At 38.9% G+C, this 24180-nt stretch overlaps 1 protein-coding gene across 3 annotated transcripts in view; it reads left to right on the top strand.

Annotated features, from left to right (window-relative positions):
* The window catches only part of phf14 (PHD finger protein 14), an 81529-nt gene that overhangs the window by 37031 nt on the left and 20318 nt on the right, over positions 1 to 24180 (top strand). Inside the window, exons 15-17 of one of the 3 annotated variants that reach the window (XM_023344816.1) lie at positions 6628 to 6690; positions 7245 to 7366; positions 20377 to 20494. In XM_023344816.1, coding sequence (XP_023200584.1) covers positions 6628 to 6690; positions 7245 to 7366; positions 20377 to 20494 — 303 coding nt within the window. Of the gene's footprint in view, positions 1 to 6627; positions 6691 to 7244; positions 7371 to 8303; positions 9917 to 20376; positions 20495 to 24180 lie in introns of those variants that run through there. The other 2 variants (XM_023344817.1, XM_014470792.2) reach the window with 2 other exon arrangements.

Raw genomic sequence — 24180 nt, forward strand, 5'->3', positions numbered from 1 at the left:
TCTTTCCAAACACTAGGAGTCGTTACTGAGAATAATAATACTCCCCACAGCAGGAATAGAAACAGATGAACCCAACAGCAGCTCTGCTCTGAAGCGCCAACAGTCTGAGATCACGTCTGATTCAATGACCAGAATCAACATCTATTGTTTATTTAGTATCAAATGAAAATACAATCTTACTTTTTTATTAACCATTTGTTGAGATGTTTACAATCCACTGTATAAATCGGAGTCATTCTGACTGCTTCTGACATCCTAAAAAGCTTATCGGACATAAATTCACAATTAACTCCTACTATCATGTAACTCCTACTGCTTTCATGTAAAAATTTTAATTTGTTTTCAAACATCAATGAACAGCCTGAAGAAGTGGCAGATGTATAAATACAATACAAAATGTACAAGAAGGCTTTATCCAGAGGAGTTCACAGTAATGGAGAAATTGTATGCTAATATATTTTAAATAGAATTTTCTAAATATTGTGATATAAGCTGAGTGATATGGACTTGGAATTTTATCAGGATACTATTCTGATAATGATAAAAATATGTATTATGTCTTTTTTAGGTCTCTGTGTGACTGTGACTGCATGGCAGCATTCATGGTGCCACAGACACTAAAACTGTTCTGGAAAAGTATTCCCATTTCAAACAGGCATTTTTTTACTGCAGTGATTTATGTAATTTAACTGCTCAAAGTAACTCCATTTATTTAATTAAAATTTACTGATATTTATTGACGCTCTTGTGGAATAAACAGTGGAGAAACAGGTAAAAATAAAATTTCAATCAGTTTTTTTAGCATTATAAATTAAAATTAATCAAGGCAATCAACGATAAGAAATTTTTCATGATAAATGATAAACGACACAATAAATGCCCATCCCTATTGTCACACATAAACTTAATGTCTGAATGTTGTTGGGTTTGCTGCGGCTCAGGGCGATGTCTGCAGTCTCTTTTTTTCTCCTCCATTCCCAAACTTTCAGATTTGATGTGAACAGAGCAATACATCTAGATATCATTGAGAAACACTGTTGCTCTACCAAGGCACTCACTTTCACAAATGTGAATGAATAGGTTAATCTTCACATCCCACCACCAGACGAAGCGTTCAGACATGAAAGTGATGTGTTCAGTGACTGTCAGATTAATGGAGGACGGTCCATGTCTGAAGGATGAGCTATGAGCAGGAACAGAAGCTTCTCTGTTGCTCACTGGATCCTGCTTATCTGAACTGACCATGCTCTGATCCTGTAACACAGAGCTGCCTCTCTGCTCCCTTGACAAACACTTCAGATTGATATCTGACAGCTTGGAAGTGTCTGTGTGGGTGTATGATGTGTGTTTCACTTCCCATCTGATTTTTGCTTTGTTTTTACTGTCAAAACATGACACTGCCATTCCCAAGACTTCAGTAGAAATATTAAATTCTGTGCCTGCGTTTCAAAGAGAGGAAGACGGAGAGGAAGAGCGTCTTGGACCTCGGTCTGTGTGGTGAGCGCTGGAGTGTTTTTGCTCAGGTTTGGAGCTGTTTGCTCTCAGATACGTGCTGAACACCCTGCCGGGGTTCTCTGGGATTAAGCAGCCTTGTGATTTCTCAGACAGCCGCAGCCATTCAGGAGCAGCACTTCAGTGCAGCATTTATCTTCAAAAGCAAGGCATGCAATGGCAGCAGCTAAAAGGGCTGCTTTGCATTTTTAATGCTTTTACCGGAGCGCCCGAGTCCTTGCACTTCTCTAAAGCCATGTTTCCATTCATCAGGACCTGCTAATCGACCTCCTACTGGCCTTTGTGTGTGTCTGGGAGTTCATTTGTCAGGAAGGAGTTTTGTGTGTTAACAGAAAAACACATTTTCCTTTAGTGGACATCTTTAAACAGTCCAGTGGCACCTTATATGTCTGAGTGTCTTGGGGAAGTTATTAATGGATTAAAGTGCAGTGTCGGCTTTTATTTATTTATCATCTATGTGATTAGGCAGGAACCTTACGGGGGCAGTATTATGTATTTTCCAGGCACATTATGCCATTCTATAGCACAGTCAAGTAACTATGTTACCTTCAGTTATTAATAAAGTTGTAAAATATCAAACATAACTTAAAAGACATTTGAAATTTGATATTGGGCCTTTGTCTCTTTAAGAAACTTCTGCTCTTTCTGACACAGCCCAGCCCCGTGTTCCTTCATTAAGCCGTTTTTAATCGTTCTTAAGAGCGCTGCACTTGGGAAGCAGATCCTATGATGATCTTAGCAGATGCTCAGTTCCACCAGGTTTTTTTCCTAATTACTGCTGCCACTAGTCTGGAGGAGCTGAGGCGTGGTGGAAGGCTGCTCTGTGAGGCAGAGGCTCGACTGGAGACTGCAGCTCCGAGGAGGAGATTTGGGTAAATAGGCAGATCTTTGTGAGAGCAAGAATTTAAGCACCCCCAATGGTTTATTTATTTACTTTATTTATTTCAAACATGATAGAAGTATAAATAACACACATGAACAAGGAATCCAAAAGACACATATTTTTGTACCACAATAATCTTAACATGCTCGAAAAGGAGTAGGAAGAAGTAAGAAACTTATGAATTTCTACTCCATAAACTCGTACAATATTTCCATTGATTGCCATGGGAGATTCAAGGACTCCTCAAACTAGCATGAAAGAAAGCAACACAGTTCAGGTATGTGTTTGATGCTATGCAGCTCAAAAGCGTTGATTTTACGTAATGCCCTCCCTTTGACTAATCTTATAGGACAACTTGACCATCCCTCCTGGGTGACCAAACTTCCACTGCCCTTATTTCTAAGGGCAGTGGCACCCCTGATATAAAATATAAAACTTAACCCAACTCCTGGCTCTGCTCCTGATTAAAGCTCAATATCTCCTCCAGACTGATCAGCTCTCTGCCAACAATGGCATGTCTGCTGGTCCACTGTTAAACCATATGAGAAATGTCGTTTGGAATTTTCAGTGACGTAAATCATGGGACAATCAACAAATGTGTTATTTTGCCAGTCAAATCAATTCTGCAGTGCTCTGAGCGGCTAGTTGGATCTGCTAATGGAGAAGAATCTGGCCGAGACGGACTGATACAGGACCAGTTAGAGGCGCTCTAGTGGAGATGCTATGTTTTCAGTGAGTTCTGCACCAACGTAGAGGCTGGACGATATGGCTTCAAAACTTATAAGTGTTTCATGTCATTCGATAGTGATGATTGTCGATATCAATAATTATTGATTAGTTTTTTGGCATGACCTTTCTTGTTTTATTCAGTTTTCACTTCACAGCGTTTATTTTGAAGCCGTTATGAGGCACGGCGGCAAAACTTTAAACTGCACAAGTTACTGAACAAGTTGTTGCCAGGTAACCAAAGAGTGAGTTAATTGATGTCACCCACCTTACTTAGCTGGCAGTGAGCAGCCAAAGCCTTTTGTCTGCCTACATCTCCCAGAATGCCATATGGTTCTGGATTAGAATTCAGGGAATATTCTATATGTTGACTATTGAATATTCAGCTGTCTTATTTATGGATATTGATCATGTGTCTGTGACAATATATGTTGCTATTGATTTATTACCTTACATACACGTCAAGTATAAAAACCTCACCGCTTGCTTGTACACTCAACACAAACCTCTGAAAGATCAATTACAAAGACTGAGTCACATTTTGTGTTCGTTTATCTCACACATGCTCGCTCAAAAGCGCTTAGTGCGTGTTGTGGCACACGCTTGGCTCTGTGTGTGCACACAACTTGATAAAGTTGAATGAAAATATAATTTTATTGTCCCACTGCGTGAACATTCTATTGTAACAGCAGCAAAGTGACTTACACTCAAAGCATGTAGAGTCACACAAAGATAAAAATATATAAAAACAGAATTAAGAATGACATACTGCATAATACAGAAAAAATTACAACATAACATACCTTGCGATTATTAAAGCATACTCCAATCCAAAGGAATGTTCAACGAAAATAATTTTTAAAAATTGTATTTGTGCATTAAAAAACAACTGATTATTTGCAAGTCTATGTAAATGAACCAGTCAACCACAGACAGGTATCCATTTAGTTTCTAGTAAATAGTGAATTCACTTTGATAAGTAAAGTAATGACCAATCACAACCAGCAAATCAAAATAGTGCACTAAGCTGTAGACATTTCTGAACATAACAGATTGATTAAGAAAACTGAATGTTGTATTCTGGGAATATTTAGTTAAGCATATGAACTCATCATTTACTCATCATTGTGCATTTTATTTATATAATATTTATTTTAATTTATTTTGCTTTTAAATATGATCAGCATTACAAAGCTTGTCTTAAGATCCACTTAATTAGGATTTAGCTGAACTGCAAAGAATCATGTTTTTTATTTGAATTATATTTTATTGTATTTTAGTATTGTCAGCAATATCTTCCACTAACACATAAATTAGCTTGTCATATTCTCAAATTTCCTGTGGACATTTTTAACAAAAAACATGGTGGGGCGCTGGTGGACCACCCCAGTGCTGGGCTTTCTGGGAAAATCCTGGATGTCTGCTGACTGAAGAAGAATATGTTTTAAAGATTCTAAATATGTCCTCCATTTCCTTTCCTCTCAGAGATCGAGAATAAAAGTTAGAACAGAAACGCATCCCTCTAAAAAGTTTAGTTGAAGTAGTGGCAGTATTGCTGTCCTTTTGATTTGTTGCTTGCTTTTAATTACCGGTATTTAAATTACTGTATTCAAGAAAAAATCATTCGTCATTATTTTTATTTCATTTTCTTATTTTTAATTTATATATTATTTTATAAAGTGGCATGGAGAAATACTAGTACATCTCCCAAAATTAGAATATTGTATAAAAGTGAAATATTTCTTGTCAGTCATTTTGACATTTTAATATTTAGCAAACCCAACATTAAGTGGATTCTATGACATGTCAGAGATTTAACCTTAGTCTGCTCCAAAATGTGTCAGCATTTTAAAAAGTCATTGCCTTTATTAAACATGATGCTGTTCTGGTACTTTAACTGAAATCCACTGTCTTTTAAATGAATTTACTATTAAATAATATCCAGATTATTAGTGAATATTTAGACATATAACTGAATAATGAAGCAGCCTAACAAGAGAACAAAGTGGAGATAAATATCCTCCTAATTGGACGTAGTTTAGCTTAACATTGTGCTAGAATGCAAAACTTCTCCATATGAACATGTGTAATTAATCAGCTGAAAATTACGGCAAGTTAATATGGCTAGTTACTATCTGTCCTATGCTCTGTTAATTTCTCTAATCCTCTGTGAAATGATTCATGCTTGTTAAAGATGCACTGATGTACTTAATTAAAAGATTGATTTTGCGTGGGACATAAAATAGTGCCTGCAGTTTTAATTTCCTCACCTGAACAGAGCCTGAGATTAGCTGTGCTGTGTGGCTGAGCATTTTTCAGCTGATCCAGCTCCTCAAATGCACACTTTCCTGCTCTCTCGCTGCCTTAACAGACAGTGCTTTAAATGGAGAATGCATTGAATAAAGATGGGCATTCTTTTACACTGCAGACCCAGGAGTAATGGATCTCTGAAGAAGCCTGTTGGCAGCATTCTTGCAGTTAGCATTCTTAATGATAACTCCTCCATCTGGTGAGTGGTGGTGAGCCAAAGGCAACAGATGGAATTGTTTTCACAATCTGTTTAAATATGTTGTTGATTTTTCTTCCCCTTATAAACTTCCCCAGAAGCTCAAATGCTTGCTTGCTTCCAAAGAGATGTTGGATTTGTATTTCCTCTCATTCAACATTAAGCTTTCTGTGAAGAAATAGCAGACTTCATACCAGTGAAGTAGAGGGGAATAGATGAATTACAGTTTTTAGAGTTTCAAGCCTTTCAGGGAAAAACTGTAATTGTTGTGATAAAATAATCCTGAATCATGTTTGTTTCCATGGCACCAATACTAAACAGGACTGTCTTTCTGAGCTGCAATAAAGAGGTTAGTCATTTCATTTCCTTTTTGAGGTTTTTAATTTTCAAAATGAAAAGTAAGGAAAATACAAGCAACTATTAAGTCTTTACTTGTTATCACAATATATTTTTCTTTTTATTGTGTTGTTGGTATCTTTCACTATGGCCAGAAATCTATTACTATATGTAGTCAGAGACCAATGAATCCAAATATGGTTCTAAGAAATGAACCTTTTTCAAATATGTTCCTTCACTATGTAGTACAAACTACTAACTTAGGCCAGAAATCTATATTTATAACAACTCATTAATGCCACTGCATTAGTAAAGTTGGGCAGGGGAGCATGGTTAGTAATATGTGCAGAATCAGCACATTTGACATTCACGTGTCTGGAGGCTCAATATCCAGCCCAACCCAACTACATCATCAGAAATGGAGATGCACCAATATTAAAAGTGTGGGCTGATATTGTAATTGCTGTGCAAAACCAAAATACAGACATTGTTCATCTATTCGCTCTTTGGTTTGACTTCTGTTTATTTGGACATTTTAAGTATGAGGACTTTAGAGAGTAAATCAAGTTGTCATTCTGGAGTTTAAAACATTCCAGTGAACTGAGTTGAATGGAGCCTGGAGGATTTTTTTCTTGTGTTAAAGTGAAATGTTTGTGCTTCACAGAGAACCAGGGGCCAGAAGAGAAAGAGAGTTCCTATCACTGAAGAACGAGAAGAGAAAGTTGAGGTTAGTCACTTCTTCTTACTGCTGTTCACAAATCTTTGTAGCTATAACATTTTCTGATTCGTTTTCTTTTTTATTTATTCATTAGTTCAGACTAGATAATTTTGCTTAGCAGACACAAATCTCCCATTAATGTAATCCTCCAAATCTTCTGTCCTAATGTAAAAATTATGGATCAGGTGACAGATGGTGAATGTTTAGGTTCTCTGCTCACTTCATCAGAAAGCTGCTCAAATACTTTCCACATGATGCAAGTGTGCTAGTGGTTGCTGGGACTCAGGTCTTATTGCTAACACTGGTTCAGTAAACTTCCAAAGCACACAGACCATGCTGGCGACCCTGAGGATCCTCTCTGTTCAGGTACTTTAGTGGCTGTAAGAAGAACAGGTCCAGCATTTGGTTTTGAAGCCAGAAATGTTTGTGTATAATTTGGAAATGAAGGAGTTATACTTTTCAGCACATTGTACTCCCTCCACAGTTTTAGCTTTCATTTTTCCTTCCAAGGCTCAAACAAGCATCCATCCAGCTCTCATTTCTAATCAGCCGTGTTCCCATAGGAACCACTGCCACGGGAACGCAGACAACGCCAGTCTGCGGTGCAGAAAAAACCCAAAGCTGATGACACAAGAACCGAGTGTTCGACTTGCAAAGGACCAGGCGACAATGAAAATCTAGTGAGGTGAGGCAATGTGTTTGTCTGTATAAGAGAACCAGCTTGGGCTATTCCACATGGTGAGTGTATGTGTGTGAGTGTGCATACCTTGAGAGGTCCATATTTGTGTGTGTGTGTCTCCTGGAGGAGCCATATCCTCCTGATGATTAAAATTCAGTCTTCATTAGACTCCGGCCGCTGGGCTGTGCAGCGTGTGAGGCTTAAGGTTGTCCTCTCCACAGGACCCTATATTGACCTGCCACATACATTTGCTCACTTGATTAAGGTGTAATGAATAGCACAATTAATTCCCCTCCTCTCTTGAGGTATCAGGTGTTTGGCATCTAATCAACAGGATTCTTCTTTGCTGTTCTTTGAAACCCAGCATATGCCTTGATAGCATATTGTCATGTAATGACCATTTTAGGTTTAAACCATAACACCAGACTTTGGGCTGAACAGAACCTTTATTTTCCCTGAAGCAGGTTATCAGTTGTAGTGATGCTGAAGTGTTTGGTGAGTAAGGAGGAGTTATTTTTCTTTTTTCACCATCATTCATTGCCTCTCTGTATCTCATTAAATGGTAAAGAGAAACCTTATGACAGGAAACATTTCCTGTATGGCTTCCTGTACAGCCATAGAACCTCAGAACCTTTTAGTCTTTGACCTTGAACTCTATTTGTACATTAAAGTATTGTAGCTTTAGATATCAGGCTACTTGACCAACAAGGACGTGTTTTCCATTAATAACTGTACCTTTAATATGTATGTTTCATAATTTTACACAGTGATGTTTAAAGACAGACAGCAGTAAGAATCCCACTATGATTATTTGGTATTGCAGTCAGAAGCCACAGATTGTCAATGTTTTGCTGAATGCCCCTGATGCAGCGTTAGTTTGGAGGGTTTCTGGTCGGGGTGTGAGGTGTGCTGCCCTGACTCTTTCTATCTTTGCATTGCACAGGTTGTGAGAGCCGGGGCAGCCACCTCACCTCCCATAAAATGTCGGGACTGATGGCCGTTGGCTTAGAGACAGAGGGGCAAATTGAGGCTCGAGTCAGAAGGAAGAACCACACCTTCCCATCGCTTCGGCAAGCACGTCTGAACCAAACTGGACCAGCAGCTGTCCAACCAACAATTTTACCTGAACTTTTGGATCTGAAAACATTGAACCCTGAATGCTTACGTTTATTTTCATTCTTTTGGTAGTTTGGGGCTTGTACATACTGACAGCATCTTAGTGGATTATTGTGTGTTAAAGTTTCTTCAGTATAATACTTGTTTCTGTTGGTAAAGGATTTTTTTTATTGATATAATTAATTGTATTTGGCAGGAAAATATTTGTTATTGTATTGTTAGAGTTATTGATTTACCCTCTGATGCTATTCATTTATAGCTAGATCACAGAGGATTTAGATTGTTGTTTCACCTTAAAACAAGTCAACAGGAGATTTTTCAGATTGCAGTCTGGTGGGTTTGGTTGACAGTGACGAACCAACGTAGTCCCCAGCTGCTGAACATTTCTTCAGCAGCTCAACCCTCCCCTCTCTTCCTCTGCCAAAAACCGATTGTCTTTAAAATCAACGTGAGATTTTTCTGCCTTTTTTTTGCCTGTCTGACCTTCTAATCAGTTGTAATCAGTATTATTGATTGAATTCCAATGCCAATCACCCATAGCAACTCGGCATGAGTAATTAGACCACTTGAGCCGTGGCTTTCTAGGTTTTCCTGTGTTGTGATTTAGTTTGAAGTATGCTGAGGACCACAAGAAAAGAAAAGTCTGGTCCATTTAGTAAAGCACTGAACTAATGCTACTGCAGTAGGATCAGGTTAGTTGTAGTTTGCAGCAGCATCATTTAGATGTTAGTCTGAATGTGTTTAGAGTGATTGAACATGAAGAAGTCTTCCAGTGTGTCAATATGTTTAAGTGACAGCTGAACAGACCTGTCCTCAGAGACGTGGCCGGGTTGGTCTCCATGTCTCCACTCGCTGGCCTGACTGGGCTCATGACAGCAGTCACATCTTGGCCTCATGTGTCACTCTGTTCCCCGTTCTGGACCCATATATGCATGCTTTAGGGAGCCGTCAGACCAGCCCAGTTAGCTGAAGGAATCAAGCAGCTGCAGAAAATTTGTTTGCTGCCCATTTCTGTTTGAGCTCTAAGATGCATGACAATGTATTTGCATAGATTAGGTAAATATTACACAACTTCCAACTTAGTGATGTGATCTTACAGAAGTCTGAATGCTAGGTAGTGTGATGATGTGTACAGTATTTATTGAAGAGGCTGAACTGTCTTTTTGTTTTGTGCCTGTGCAGCTTCTTAAACATGGATCATATCTTGTGTTGTGAAATCTGATTTGTGACGTAGCCATGAGACATGAGACTGCGTTTTCTTTGCCAAACATTTGTTTACAGTGATGCTTTTGAGGGAACATTTTGATCTCTGCTGTACTGTAACATGAAGTAAGAGTGTGAATGTTGCTTCTGCTGTCTATGTCATGTGTCTCAGCGTCTGGCCTTTAGCTCTTGGAAATTAAGTGGCGCTTTAATAAACTCTTGATTTTTTTCACCTTATTGCTGCAGTGATAAATGAGTGTCAGACAGCTAATTAATTGTTGTAAAGGTGCGGCATCGGCGGTCCGTTTGTGCGTGTAATGCCCCCTGTCAGCAGTGATTTATCACCTGGGAAGTGGCCCTCTTGTTTTCTTGTGGGCTGCTCAAATGAAATGTTACTTCTCAACCTACGCAGAGTAAAGTCTCAAATGCACCAGCAGGAGGATGTGAACTTCTGTTTAAAATAAGCAGCAATAACTTACAGTATATGGTGATGATGATTTGCAGGATATTTGCTTTTGCCGTTTCTTATCCCTTTTTTAACTGAAGTCCCATCGAGTTCAGGGGTCGCTTTCACCAGCAGGACCTGCCCAAGGCAGCAACCACACAATCCAGAGCTGCACAGCACTATTAAATAGCACAGCACCGTATATAAAAAATAATGAACAACAGTTAAAGGTTACAGTGCTGCTGGTTGTCAGCTGCTCTGCACACCTTTATTGTGTCCAGACAGTGTATACAAGTGAGGGGATAAAGGATCCAAGGTTGTTATGTGATGGACATGGGACATTTTACAGTGTGGAAACAACAGCAAATAGAATCAGCTAAAAAGACAAACTATTTTGTGTGGAGAAAAACAATCCCCACTTCCTGAGCAACAACAGGGTGACAGCAGAGAGCCTCCCCCCATCCCCTCATGAACATGAAGAAAACTCCACTGAACCCCAGTTCACAATAACCGGAGTTCAGAAAACCGGGAACTATTTCTGTCAGATAACACTGAAACATCCAGAACAATGTGCCTGAGACATCTAACCGGTAATCCTTTCAGGAAGTAATTGTTTGGGTTTGTTGTCAAACTTCAAGTCTAATTTCTATTCATATTTATTTGACAGCCTTGCTACCATAAATAAATACATACATACGTATATTTGTAGTATTCTGGAAATTTTACAATGGTTTTCATTCCTTTGATATCAATGCATATGTGAACGGCAAGCGAACCGGAGACCGCTCCAGAAGCAGGAAGCGGAATACAGCGCAGGGCATTCTGGGTAAATGCAAGCAAAACAAACAATGGCTTGTGAGTTTTTGCCAAAGATTAAAAAAAAGAAAACCTACAATTGCTAAACTCTGACATTGTTTAATTTTTGTTTACATTTTGTTAAGAAGGTAGTTGTGCTCAGTCTTCTTCAGATGTTATTTCTTTCAGTAGCTGTTGGTGCAGCTCCACCACAGGCCAGGAGGGGAACAGGCTTTTGGTTTGTTTGTCACTGCAGTGTGAACGTGAACCGCAACAGCTAAAATTGGAACAAATGTTGCAATTTTGGTCCCCAATCAAACCGAGCCTACTGGATCATCAGGTGTGAAAACAGCCTTAGTCCTAACAAATACACTGAAAGACAGGATTGTTTGGCTTGTGTCATCAACCACAGACATGTTTCAACAGCTGCAGTGGATGATTTGTGCAGATGTTTATTCACCTTTCACTTTCTAATGATTTTCCCTATTGTTTAGACAGAAGGGAGCATCATTGTTCTTATGACTATTAGCAAAATGTTCTGGTCTCTGTAACCAAAGTCTGCAGGTTTTTTTTTTTTTTTTTGCATTTTCTAAAGATACCTCAGAGATGAGATCCAGAAATGTGCCATCTGTGAGAGAAAAGCATACCCTTCGGGAGCTCATACATCCCAGAGTGTTGACCAAGTATCTGGGTTTTGGTTAAGGGCTGAAAGCAGAGCTTAGGGATTGGTGGAGTGCAGAGGATGGGGGATGGCAGGAGAGAAAAGCTAGCAGGGAGGTTCTGGAAAGCAGTAACCTTTCCGATGATGAGTGCATTTCCTATTACTGCTCTGACACCAGATCCGGGGAGATGATTTAATGGCGGCATTTTGTTTTTGCTGACTTCACCCTTTCCCCCTCTATTAAAACAGAAAACTCAAGAGCTTGGACTGGAGCTATGTGGGAAGAGTGGCCAAGCAGCTAAAATCTATCACTCCTCTGCTTCCTCCCCTGTCTCTTTATGCCACTGATTCACCCACTGTGTGGGTTTGCCTGAGCGCTCCCTGAGGTTTACACTTTTCATTCCCCAACCTCTTTACTGGCTTCTATTTTTTATCCGTTTTACCCCAACCTCCACTCCATATATTTCAGCTATTACACTGGATATAAATCCTGGACCTTTATGGGTGTCGTGTAGATTATTGCTGTCTTTTTTCCTAAATCTCTGAAAGAAAATTCAATGTCTGTTAGGTGTCACAAGGCTCCAATTTGGCCTGCACTGCAGGGGGCACAAATATGTTCTTAAATTGGTACCCAGTTTACTGGAGCCCCCTGCTGGAAAATTTAAGAAGCTCTGGTTTCATTGCGGGCTCTGGGTGAGAGCTGTAGAAAGACCCGTCCTTGTGCTTCTTTCATCCTCTCTATAGCCGTGAATGAGTTGTGTCTAGATGGGCTAATAAAAGTAGCTGCTCTGACTTGGCTTTATCCATACGTGCGACGTCAGCAGTCTATTCATTACTTTCCCCATCTTGTAAAACAATGGCTCTTTTCTAATGTTGCACTGACCTAACAGTAGATCAAAAGGTAGGAGGCTCCAAAAGTCCAATAATCCACTCCTTTCTGAGGTGCACTTTGTCATGGATGAGAGTCAATGGCTTAGTGCTTTGTGTCATATTGATTTGTGTCACGTGGCCACTCCCAGGGTAATTGCATTGCCCACTTGTGATAAATTCACTGCCTTGTTTTAGCCTCTTGGTCTCAGACAGCAGAGCTTTTCAAAAGAATGAGCAGTTCCACAAACTCCCAAGAAAACTATGGACATTTGAATGAGTTCATATCTGTTCCTGGATGGAGCGCTCCGTGTACAAGTGTTCACATGCTGGATCAGCAGGACTGCTCAGGTTATCATAAAGTCCTAAGTAAATTCAGTTCCTGATCTCCATTGTCACTTTTTATATACGACTAACTAAAAAGCGAGATTATTGCAGAATGTTTCAGAAAGCCAAAGCGATGTGCTCTGAGGGTGGAGGGGTAAAATGACTAGTGGTTCTGCACAGCTCCACTGAAAAAGACACAAACACTCTTTAATTCTGACAGCGTGTTGTCAGGTTGACATTGATTGGATGTGTGATCTGCCAGCTCCACTTCACACTGGGTACAATCAGCTCCAGCACCTTAGAGGCAGATCAACACCACAGCGTTCTGGTAAAACACTGATCTATAACTTCGTGACAAATATGGGTTCTGTCATCCACAGGAGTATTGACAGTCAAGTGAAACCTTTAGCATTTAAAATGAATCATCTCATCTCTCTGAAACCGTTATAAACGAAGCAGTACTACGTCAGTCTGTCATAAAATGCGTTTGTCTCCAAACCTGGACAACGCATGCCCTCCGCTGCTTTGGGGTCACATTAGGACAGCTGTCAGTGTGCTTCAGAATAATTTACCTTCATTCTGTGAAACAAATATGGAAAAATTTCCCAGAGCAAAACAGTCGGTCTGCATTCACACCGTTACCTACCGGCTTTAGATCGAATCCATCAGGGCACATGATCCTTAGATCTAAACTCTTGAGCAAAAATGAAAATAGAAAGTGTAAATGTTCCAGTCAGGATTTGTTTTGTCCCTGATAATGATCCAATTTTTGTATTTAAGAAGCTTTGACTTCTATAAAGTTTCAGTCCAAAACTTCATTATAATCAAATAGGTAGATATAATTCATATGCTTGGAAATTCTGTTGCTTTCTACGGAGTGCAGAAAAATTACCCATTTAATTTAATCAGCATTACAAGCCGCACACCAGTACAGCCACTAAAGTCTCTTCTATTCTTTCTGATTTATCATGTTCTTTACAGTGAAACATGAAGGTAAAGTAAGGTAATTTTGTTCATATAGCATATTTTTAGCAATAAGCCCATTCAAAGTTGCTGTAACTGCTGTTTGTCCAGATCTGCCTCAACGTCTGGCAACATGGGGTAACATTTAGCTAATAGAAATAATTCTGCTAATCCTAAGACAAGAAAAGTTTAGTCTCTTTTAATATCAGATATTGTGGAGTAAAGGTTGTATCTTCCTGTAATGTATGTAATTATCTAGTTTTATCTATACTGTCGCCTTCGAGGCACAGCTCTTCCTTGTACCTGCAGTTTCCAAAGTCTTCCACCTCACAGAGCAGCCCTCCCCCCACTCAGCTCCTTCAGACTAGCCAGCAGGAATTAGCAAACACCCAGTGGAACTGTACTTCTGCTGAGTTTATTATAGGAGCTACATCTCAGTGAAACACTGGTAGAAATGTTGCTAAAGGGGTTTATTGAGGGCCGGTGCTGTGATGACTTCTTGAAGGCAGAATTTCAGCAAGAGCAGGAGTTTTTAAAGAGATAGAGGCTCAGTTTCAAGGCGTCAAATTACAAAGTCATATTTGACATATACAGCAGTTTTATAACAATTGAAGGTCACATAGTTACTTAATTGGCACTACGTGTCTAGGAAACACATAATACTTGCCCCTTTAAAGAGGACTATCAATAGTAAATGTCTGTGCTGTTTGTGTGAATTCAGAAATCCTTCAAATTATTGAGACACTCTTGTATCCTGGCTCAGCAATGTCACAGCTTGAATTGTGCTTTTCATTTCAGGGTAAAAGAAGTGCTCTTGTAGACATAATATTCAATTCATCCAACTGCTTGGTGTTTTTATTGTGTCATCAATATCGTGGTTGCTGTGATCTCCTTTAACTCAAATGACACATCAGTGAAACTCCTGCAGGAGATCTGTAAAATGGAGGCTCTTTGCGGCGCCTCAGGCGACGGCCCTTTCTCATTACGACACATGAACAGGAATGTGACAGCTGGAAGAGCTGGATCAGATCAAACAGCTGATCACAGATCTGTTGGCCATCAGCACCACTCAGGGAGGACCGGTCCACTGGTGCCACCGCAGGGGCGAGGAAGATGTGAAAACCTCAGTCATAGATTAAACAGCAGATGAAAGAGGACAAGAATTGCCAACTGAGAGTGACACATGTAGCAGACAAAAGCAATCTGTCACATCCCCTCCACACCCTCACCTCCAATACGATTACATCAATCAATAACCTCTTATGAGTGATTGGATTTTGTCTGCCTCCAAAGTACAGGGTAGGAGGGGGAGCTGCTCAATGTTTCCAATGATTAAAGCACGGCCAAATTGCTTTGATAACATCAAGGACCTTGCTGTGCCTGAGCACGTAAGGGCATTGTTGGGAGCAGATAAAGGCTGGAGGTGGCCGCTGACTCAGATCAACTCTGGAAACACAACGGAGATCTGCCAATGGAGGACTGAACTGATCGGAAACTATGGAGGGTTTTTTGCATTCTCTACTTATAAACTTGCCATTCATTGACTGTTCCCAAAATATAGAATACATGCTAGTAAAATATTAAGTAAAACCCATGTCAAAACACACAAAGACAAAAACTTGTAAAATCACAGTGTAATTTGCACTTCAAACAACGCCTACAAGCCTAATTCTAAGGTAACAGCGTGCTTTAAGATTTAACAAGCTGTTCTCCAACTTCTACTAAATGGAACTGACTTAACCTCTGAGACTCATCAGTTTAAATTCCTTGTTTTATGTCTCTGCTGCAGAGAGCAGATTTTATTCATCACTTCAGATATTCAGCCCAAATGTTCATCTGCACAAACAGTGAGTGACGTTTTGACAAAACTGAGACTGTCATAATCTAATCCAAAAAAACAATTAAGTTTGTGGAGGTGAATTTATAGTAATTAACCTATTCAGACCACTAGTTGTGTGAAATGTTTGTTCTGTTTTGGCTTTTCTATCAAACTTTTATATTTCAGATCATAAACCAATTTTTAACATTGGATAAAGATCACCTGAGTAAATATTGAAAAAAGGTTTTCAGATGATTTCATTTGTTAAGAGGAAGAAGTTCTTCACACCAACATGTTCCTGTGAACCACCGTTTTTGGGGGTTTGCAAACATAATCAATTTGAACTCATTGATATGATCAGTAATATTAAACAATCAATCCAGTAATTGCCCATCCGTTCTCTGATGAACAGTAACTCCATACAAAAGTTAAAACTAAAATTCCTTTTCAAAACAAAGTTTATGTTTAGTTGATGATGCCTGATCTGGCTGGTGACATGTTAGTTTCCTTCCCTCCTTCCTTCTGTCTGTCTATCCATCTGTCCATTCGTCCGTCCAAGCCCCCACATCCTAGCTAGCAAATCCGCCCCTGTACTTTAAATGCATACAGAAGTAGGCTCACTTGCTTCTTGGATGTCACTGTTGGGAGAATATATCTGGGTATAAAGTGAAAGTATTTGGAATGAGTCCACCTTTCAGTGCCTTACCCCTGAAATGTCTTGTCTGCACCATCAGGACATACTTTAGATCTGCTCATATGCGTCAAATTCTTTGCTAAAGTCATTAGGAAAGCATGTGTGCAGTCACTACAGTCTGGCTAAATGGAAAGAGCACTCCTGTGAATTTGGAAGTTCTTCAATGGTCTCCAGCTGTGAAACAGAAGACTTTGGTCTTTCCTTTATGCCTTAGTTGGAGATTCATGTAAAATCAATTGGCAGTTTGTGAGCAACAATAGGAGTGTGCTCATTAGCAGAGCACACGCACTTTGGTGATTTGTCTTCTATTCACTAGGTGGCTAGAGGGCACTTTAAATCCCCATCGGTTCTCGGCTAGATATGCCTGCTCAGCCCATCACACACATCATCTGATGGTGTGTGTGTGTGAGACAGAGAGCCAGAGAGAAAAGCACCTGCCGTGGTGTATGTGTAGTAATGTGCAGCAGCTGTTAGGTTATGCCCTTACAACTCATAAGATGCCAATTATCCATGCCAATTAAATTTTTACTCTGGTTTTACTAAATCGGCCATGCTTAGTGTGTAAATACCACACTGTATTATCCCATCTATTTCACAGGTATCACCAGTCTGCTGCCAGAGGGCAACGCGCCACAGTGCACAGATTACCAGACACTCGTCTGGCCTTAAATAATAAACAGAAGATGTCAGGTTTCTTTGTCATGCTGCCCACACAACACAGTTTTGATTTTACAGTACATGAACGTTTTTGCCATAAGGCTTCTATTTATTTCAAACAATCCCCACTTTTATCCCCAAATAACATTTTGAAGAACTTTACAGATATACACATTTGGAATAAAATCGTACTGCATGTCCAAAAAATGGTTCCCAAGAGCAATATTGCAAATCCTCATGTTTCCCTCACTACTGTTTGGTTCAATGTCCATAGGTCTGCCTGTCCTCAGTCTGTCCTCAGCCTGTCCTCAGTCTGTGCTCAGCCAGTCCTCAGTCTGTCCTCAGCCAGTCCTCAGTCTGTCCTCAGCCAGTCCTCAGTCTGTCCTCAGCCAGTCCTCAGTCTGTCCTCAGCCACTGGTAATGGAGTTGTACTGTGACAACCCTGTAATCAGAGCCAGTCTGCGCATTTTAACCTCATTTTGTAAACTCTTTAAGGAAGAACTAAATAGTGTTTTTAAGCTAACAAAATGTTCTTCTAAAAATAAAAAAATATCTAAAATTACACAACTCTGAAGATTTTTAGACATGAGTTGCGGCAAGATTTCATTTCTAATTGTAATAAATAAAGTATTTTTGATTGAATGAGTAGAATCTGAAGCAGATAGAGCACAACAGTTTCAACAGTGTTGGACACATTTGGACTGCCAGCAGAGGACTTGTGACAGAAATGAGCCAGCTGGTATTAGGTAAAGGTTAGGTAAACACCCTGCTCACATTTTCTGTAAATTCTCATGTCAGAGCTACTGTGTTCCACAATCCCAGCTGCATGTTCTGAAAGCCTACTCGGCCTGTGATCACAACAGATTTTTATCACAGCACTATGACGTAAAAGCTTCTAATAGGTTCTGTTTAGACAGAGGCTTCATAGTTCATGTAGACAAAGAGTCAGCTTGAAGCAAACTACCTGGCTTTATTTTTTGGCTGCACTTGAAAAAAAAAATAAAGTCCATTAAATGCATTGTTTGGTCGACCAGTGAAATAATTACCAACTGTAAATTACTGAACAATGCCAGTTTATTTAGCACACAAAAACCACCTTTCAAAGGCTTGGAGTATTTAACAAGTTTCAGCTGAATCCCAAAGAGAGCAGACATTTTTTTCTTCTCATTTATGATGCTGACCATCTCTCAATAACCTCCATCAGACTAGTGAACACTCACTTTACAATTAGAGCTAATTATGTTCTAATCAATGTAGGAGGTTCACAATCTTCAATGAAAATCTGATAACAGGAACAGCCAGGGAGGTCAACCACAAACTCCATTCATCTTCATTATAGCAGACAGAAGGGCAGTGTAAGGGATTTAAGGACAAAAAGAAAAACACTGGACAAAACACGGGGAAAAAAAGGATAATTGAGTATGGGCAGTTTTTCAGGCCCATGTGGAGTTAGATTGAAGGTAAATAAAACCATTTCATCTTTATTAGGCATAAATCATAATATTTAATCTTTTTCTGATTGTTTTAGGCTCACAATAGTTTCTGTGTATTCATTCTTGTGACAGAAATGAAGAGATATTAAAAAAAATGGCATGAAAGACCCAGGCCTTATTGCAGAGGATGTAAAACCTACAATATGTGGAATGTGGTTATTTGTGTTTGATATCACAAACACAAATTTGTGATATCAAATTTGTGTTTGTGACTTATAGATCAAAGTGTTCTATAAGTGAGCGTTTACACCAGCATTCCCAGTAACAGATCACCAGCAGAGAACCGGACCTTCTGCTGCTGTCAGTTCTGTGACCCAGAACTTAAAACTTTATTCAGAAACATTGCAGTTGTTTGAATCTCTTTTCTGTCACACTGGTCAGTCTCACAGTCTGCAGTCAGGATACTCACTTTTCTCACATATGATAGATGGAAGAAAAGATAACATACTGATAGAACAGGACTGCAGCTGCAGTTAAGCTCCTTCATTCATTTGCTTACACATAAATATCAGAAAATGTATAGAAAATAACAGTTGCAGCTAATGATCACGACTAACCTGTGTTCATTTAGAGACAACGGATACTGACCTAACACAATCTGCAGACATTAACAAATGTTTTGTGTTGGGGAAACAAAAACAAAAAGAAAAAACTCTGCAAAGGAGAGTGTTTTCCTACCTGTTCCCTATATGATGATGTCTGTATCAAAAGTTTTCTACGTCTATTTCTTTGTCTTCAATGAGTACCTGTACATTTGTTCGACATATTCCTGTTAAAAAGGAATCTTGTTTTATCAAGAAAAAAAGTCTGTATCCTTTATACATGAATAATCTATCATATAAAATGGATCCAGATGACACTTCATCATCTATATATGGTAATTACTTCCTATTTCAGCAAAGACCTTTCTGTTGTCACAAAGGACTTTAAAAGTTGTTTTTATTTGCTAATGTTTTATTTCATATTTATAGGTCTCAGCACTCTAAAATGCAACAATATTTCCCTTTAATAAAAACAAAACAAAATTTTTGTGTTTTAGTAAATATGATTTACCTACTAGTTAATTTTTCTTTACAAATTTACAGTTTTTCATCCAAATACTGAATGAGAAAAGAGTTGGAGTTTATTCCCCAAAACCAATCAACAGTTCACAGAGAATCAATTTTAACAGGTCTGACGATCATTTTTTAAGCCATCTGAAGTAGTTCCTTCCGTCATCAGAAAACCATTCATACCAGCTGTATTTTACAAGCAGAGGTTTTGTCAAAGAAACTGCACTTGCAGTGCTGACTAAGAGAAAAGGACAACTGAAAGGAAGAAGTCCTTCCAAAACCATAAATTTTGGATTCATTATTTTTTCTCTTCTCGCCTTTTTCTCCAGAAATTGGTTAGTAAAAGCATAACGCATCTGAATTATTATAATGGCTGACTGATAATGGATCAGAGCAAATAAAGGAAGTTATCAATCAATCAAGTTTATTTGTATAGCACATCACAGCAGCAAGGCAGTTCAAAGTGATTTACATAATAAAAAGTTATCACCACAAACGTCCGTAGTTCTTAACTTCCCTTTTGACATTTATAGAAATAGATGGGTTAAAGTTTTCGTGCCATATTTGTTGTTGTTTTTTTATGTATAGCAGGTTTTTCGTGTTGTGTGTTGGAGTTGCGTCTCTTCTCATGAGCTTGAAGAAACAGTCCATCCTTGGGAGATGTAACAAGCATTTCTCTGACACTAACAAGACCTGTATTTATCAGGGCACTTAGAAAAACCACTGAACAGTGCATGGCTGTGTAAAGTCAAGGGAGTACAGTGATTAAAGAGGGGTAGAAATACATTAGCAAAGTCTCATGGGTGACAGCTTGCTGCCTTGTTATCATCCATCATCTCTCCAGAACCGCTGGTTTGATTGAAGGAGGGCAGCAGCATTATTTATGTGACACATAACACAGGCCCTTCCTGTCCTGTGCCTCAGGTGTGATGAGTGCCAGCTCTGTTATCACTTCGGGTGTCTGGACCCCCCGCTAAAGAAATCCCCCAAGCAGACTGGATATGGCTGGATCTGCCAGGAGTGTGACACATCATCATCCAAGGTGAGTGGAAGCGGTCTGCATGTGCAGAAATGTTGTTGGTGTGCTAACTGCCTGCTGCATTAAGGAACTTTTAAAAGGTCAAAACGACACAAACAAATAAGTGTTTTTAATCCCAGTTTTTGTTTTTGTGTCAAGAAATCTGCAAGAGTTAAGCCAAGGTTTTTGAATTTGGGTTAAACAAGTAAGGTAATCTTAATAATACATTTACACGTAATTGTATATCCACACAAGTTGTCATGGCTGTTATTGTGAGCCATGCTTCAGTCTGTCACATAGATTGCTTCTGTCTTCTTTATGTAAATGTAGTGGGACTGTTTGGTAGAGAATGGACTTCATTTCAACCAAGTTTAACTATTTTTTGCATATTTATGCACATTATAGGGGGTGAGGTATTTGATTTTCTTCTTTCTTGAAAAGAAGCAGGCATTTCCAGAGGTGCAGTTGGGAACATTGAAGTACAGGCTACTGAAAGTGTAACTACAATACATTATATCAGTATCTTCTGGTAAAAAAAGATGTACAGTCTTTGGAAACAAAAGAAAATACAGCTTTACTTCTACAATTTACAGATCAAGACGCAGTACAAGGTTTATTAAATAGCTTTAAGTTAACCTCAAATAAAAAATAAAAAACAGCAGAAACAATTTCCTCAGTCTTGGAGGGACTTAGTTGTTCCTAATGATAACAGAAGCCGATCTTCTCAGAAGTTTCAGCAACTTTCACTCCCAGATTTCATAAAACTGAAGTACTCCACCTCCGACTCTACTGACCTCATTACTGTGTTTATGACAGAATCCTTCAAAAGATATTGAAAAATGAAAGCTTTTTACTCATGTTCAGTGTTGTTTACTGAGGGTTCCTCCTATTATGCAGGAAGAACGCCTCTTCTCTATAAAACAAATACTTGGTTTGTCTTTGTATGAACCTCAGTACTTCTGAAATAATGTCCTTTAAACAGAAGATATCCAGTTTGACAATAGTGCTGAGGACAGCATGCATTATTGCAGACATACAAACAGCAGGCATGGTGGTGGAGGTTAATGCTTTGGGCTTCATTGGTTCTTCTTGCTGGCACTCTTTGTATCTCTTTGGTGTTTCAAAGGACAGCAAACACATTCAGTGCAAACAGTTGTACATGTGATAAGAGAGATCTGATTGACTTCCTGAAATGACTTTGATTACATGCAACTGTGAGGGTTGCAGGTAATCCTGCCATGAGGATTCTCTGTCTCCTTTTTGGTTGTTTTTGTTTTAAATAGCAGTATATGATAACTAGTTGAAGCCTCTCTGTCGAAATGACAATTGTTTTCTTCTTTTATTTGTCATCAGAAGGCTGCATTCTTCCTTGCTCCGCCTGCTCTTTGTGGAGTTAAAGGCTGATTGATGCTGGAGCAGAGGAAATAAATTACAAGAAGTATGTTTTAAATGCTGAGTCACAAAAATGAAACATTCATTTATGAGCAAAATTGAAAGGTTATAGCTCTCTGTAAATGTTAAGTGGTCCCTGGATAACAATCCATTAAGTTCAAATTTCTTTTCAAATGGACTTTTCATATGACTTTTAATATTCAGCGGTACAGTTAAAGAAAAATTGCTAAAAAAAAAAAAGGTTGTTTAGCAAAACATACCAATGTTCCTCGTCCTGCAGGCCGTTAGAAGATCACCAGGTTCACAAACCACTGAACCTGATTCAGATCCAAAATGCTTTGGAGATAGTGATGCTTTTCACTTTGCCAGTGGGATTAGAACAGGTTTCTGCATTGTGGTGCTGCGTTGCCTCATGAGCAGAGCACGAGTGAGCAGAGATTACCGGAACAAGCTGAAGGTTTTCTGAGCTTTTTTCCTACGGTGTGACCAAGGATCTCTCCTTACTTGGAGCAGAAACGTCATAAAATGGCTACATGTTATCATGTAGATGCTGTCTGATGGTTGATTTGGAGACCTGGTAGACCAGGTGTAAATCTTTACAGTCCTTATAACAGTGAGCTTTCTCACATCATGATTATTATATTCAAAGGAATGAGGATGTCATGGATTATATGTCGAAAGTTCCTAGAAACTCCCAACTCAAAATTGCAAAACTGAAATTTCAATATAAAAAGCTTAAGTTTACTTTAATTGTTTGAAATTGTAGGAGGTTAGGGTTTGTAAAAACCCAACAAGTATTTCTTACAGGGTTGAATATCTGCCCTCAAATAAAACACTGGAGTTTTGTAAATGATGAGATTATGTTTCTGCAATAAATTAATTTATTTTTTAGGCTTTCCTGCGTTTTTTTCAAGAGGTAACCATGATGGGCGCGGTACACAACAACAAGCCATGTTAAACATGAGCACTTCAAAACATTCAGTCTGTTCCCTCAGAGACGGCTGCTTCTCCTTCTATGTATGTAGAAGGAGAAGTTGTAAAGTGAATGTTGTAGCTTCCTACGCTGCCCTCCCATTTATTCACATCAAACAGGAGAAGCTGCAGGGCTCTGCCTCACAGCAACGGGATGTTTCATTGGTTAAACAAAAATAAATCTCAACTTTATTTAGCCAGTCAGGAATCAGAAAAAAATCTGTTCAATAACTTTTCAACGTATTACTTTTGATCATCTCTTATTTCGGCAGTGGACTATAACACATTGTTACATGCAGAGTGAATTGTTTTCTAAATAAGAAGAATTTTATTTGCTTTAAATTCATCTAGCATATTAAGAAGGCACAAGTAAGTAAAAATGGATGAAAGAAGCCAACACGTGTTCGCCGCCACTTACATGGCAGGGTCTGCATTTTGAGAGGCAGTTAAGAATGTGACATTTTTCAGAAAGTATGATTCACGGACCTTTTAAGGCGCGAGGTGCTCAGAGTGTCTCAGTAATAGCAAGTGTGGGGAGATAATTGACTCCACTAAGGGCATCTAAAAAGCACTCTGAGATGAGAGCTGTATTTAAGGAAAGTTTTATTATCCGCCTCTAAATGCCAAGCCATGCACCGTTTTTGCCTGTGGTGGAGGAATGTTTCTTAAATGCCAGCTTTAAGTGCAGAATATTACCTGATCTGTGCGTTTGAGATTCATCTGGCCAAGATAGTGGGGCGGTCAACTTATGGCTGACTGTCTTCTACACAGACTAGTGCAGGAAGTAATTTGCCAGATCTCCCTGCTGCCACTGGCGTTATCTAAGAAGGAGTGCAACATCTAAGGGAAGAAATAAACAGAAGATAACAGAGTTTTACTTTAACTTTGTCACAAAAACCACAGATTCCCAAGTAGTTCCAAACATTACATTTTTATTTTTGCCAAGTGTCACCCAAATGCTGATGCAAAGGTCACTTTGTTCCACATGAGCTATTCAATTTTGAGCTGCTATAGAGCACAAAATATAAGACCTCCTTCAGATTTAAATAGAAAACATCTTAAAAACACAGTCACTATATGTCAATGTTATTTTTAGTCCATAGTATTAAGAACAATGTGGTTTTAACACAGTGATTAAAATCAGTCATTTCATTCTTATTTCCCAAAATAAGAGTCACCTCAGGACACTTTGAAAGAGCCAGTTTGTTTTCAAATATATGTAAAAGAATTCAGTCCAAATTCAGCCAGACAGAGGGAGATTCACATCAATATGAATACAATTCAGTAAAATTCATCTTCTTTTAAGAAATAAGGAGGCACCTTTTTAATATTTAATGACTCTACTT

This window comes from Xiphophorus maculatus, chromosome 13, assembly GCF_002775205.1.
Source record: "Xiphophorus maculatus strain JP 163 A chromosome 13, X_maculatus-5.0-male, whole genome shotgun sequence".
NCBI lineage: Eukaryota > Metazoa > Chordata > Actinopteri > Cyprinodontiformes > Poeciliidae > Xiphophorus > Xiphophorus maculatus.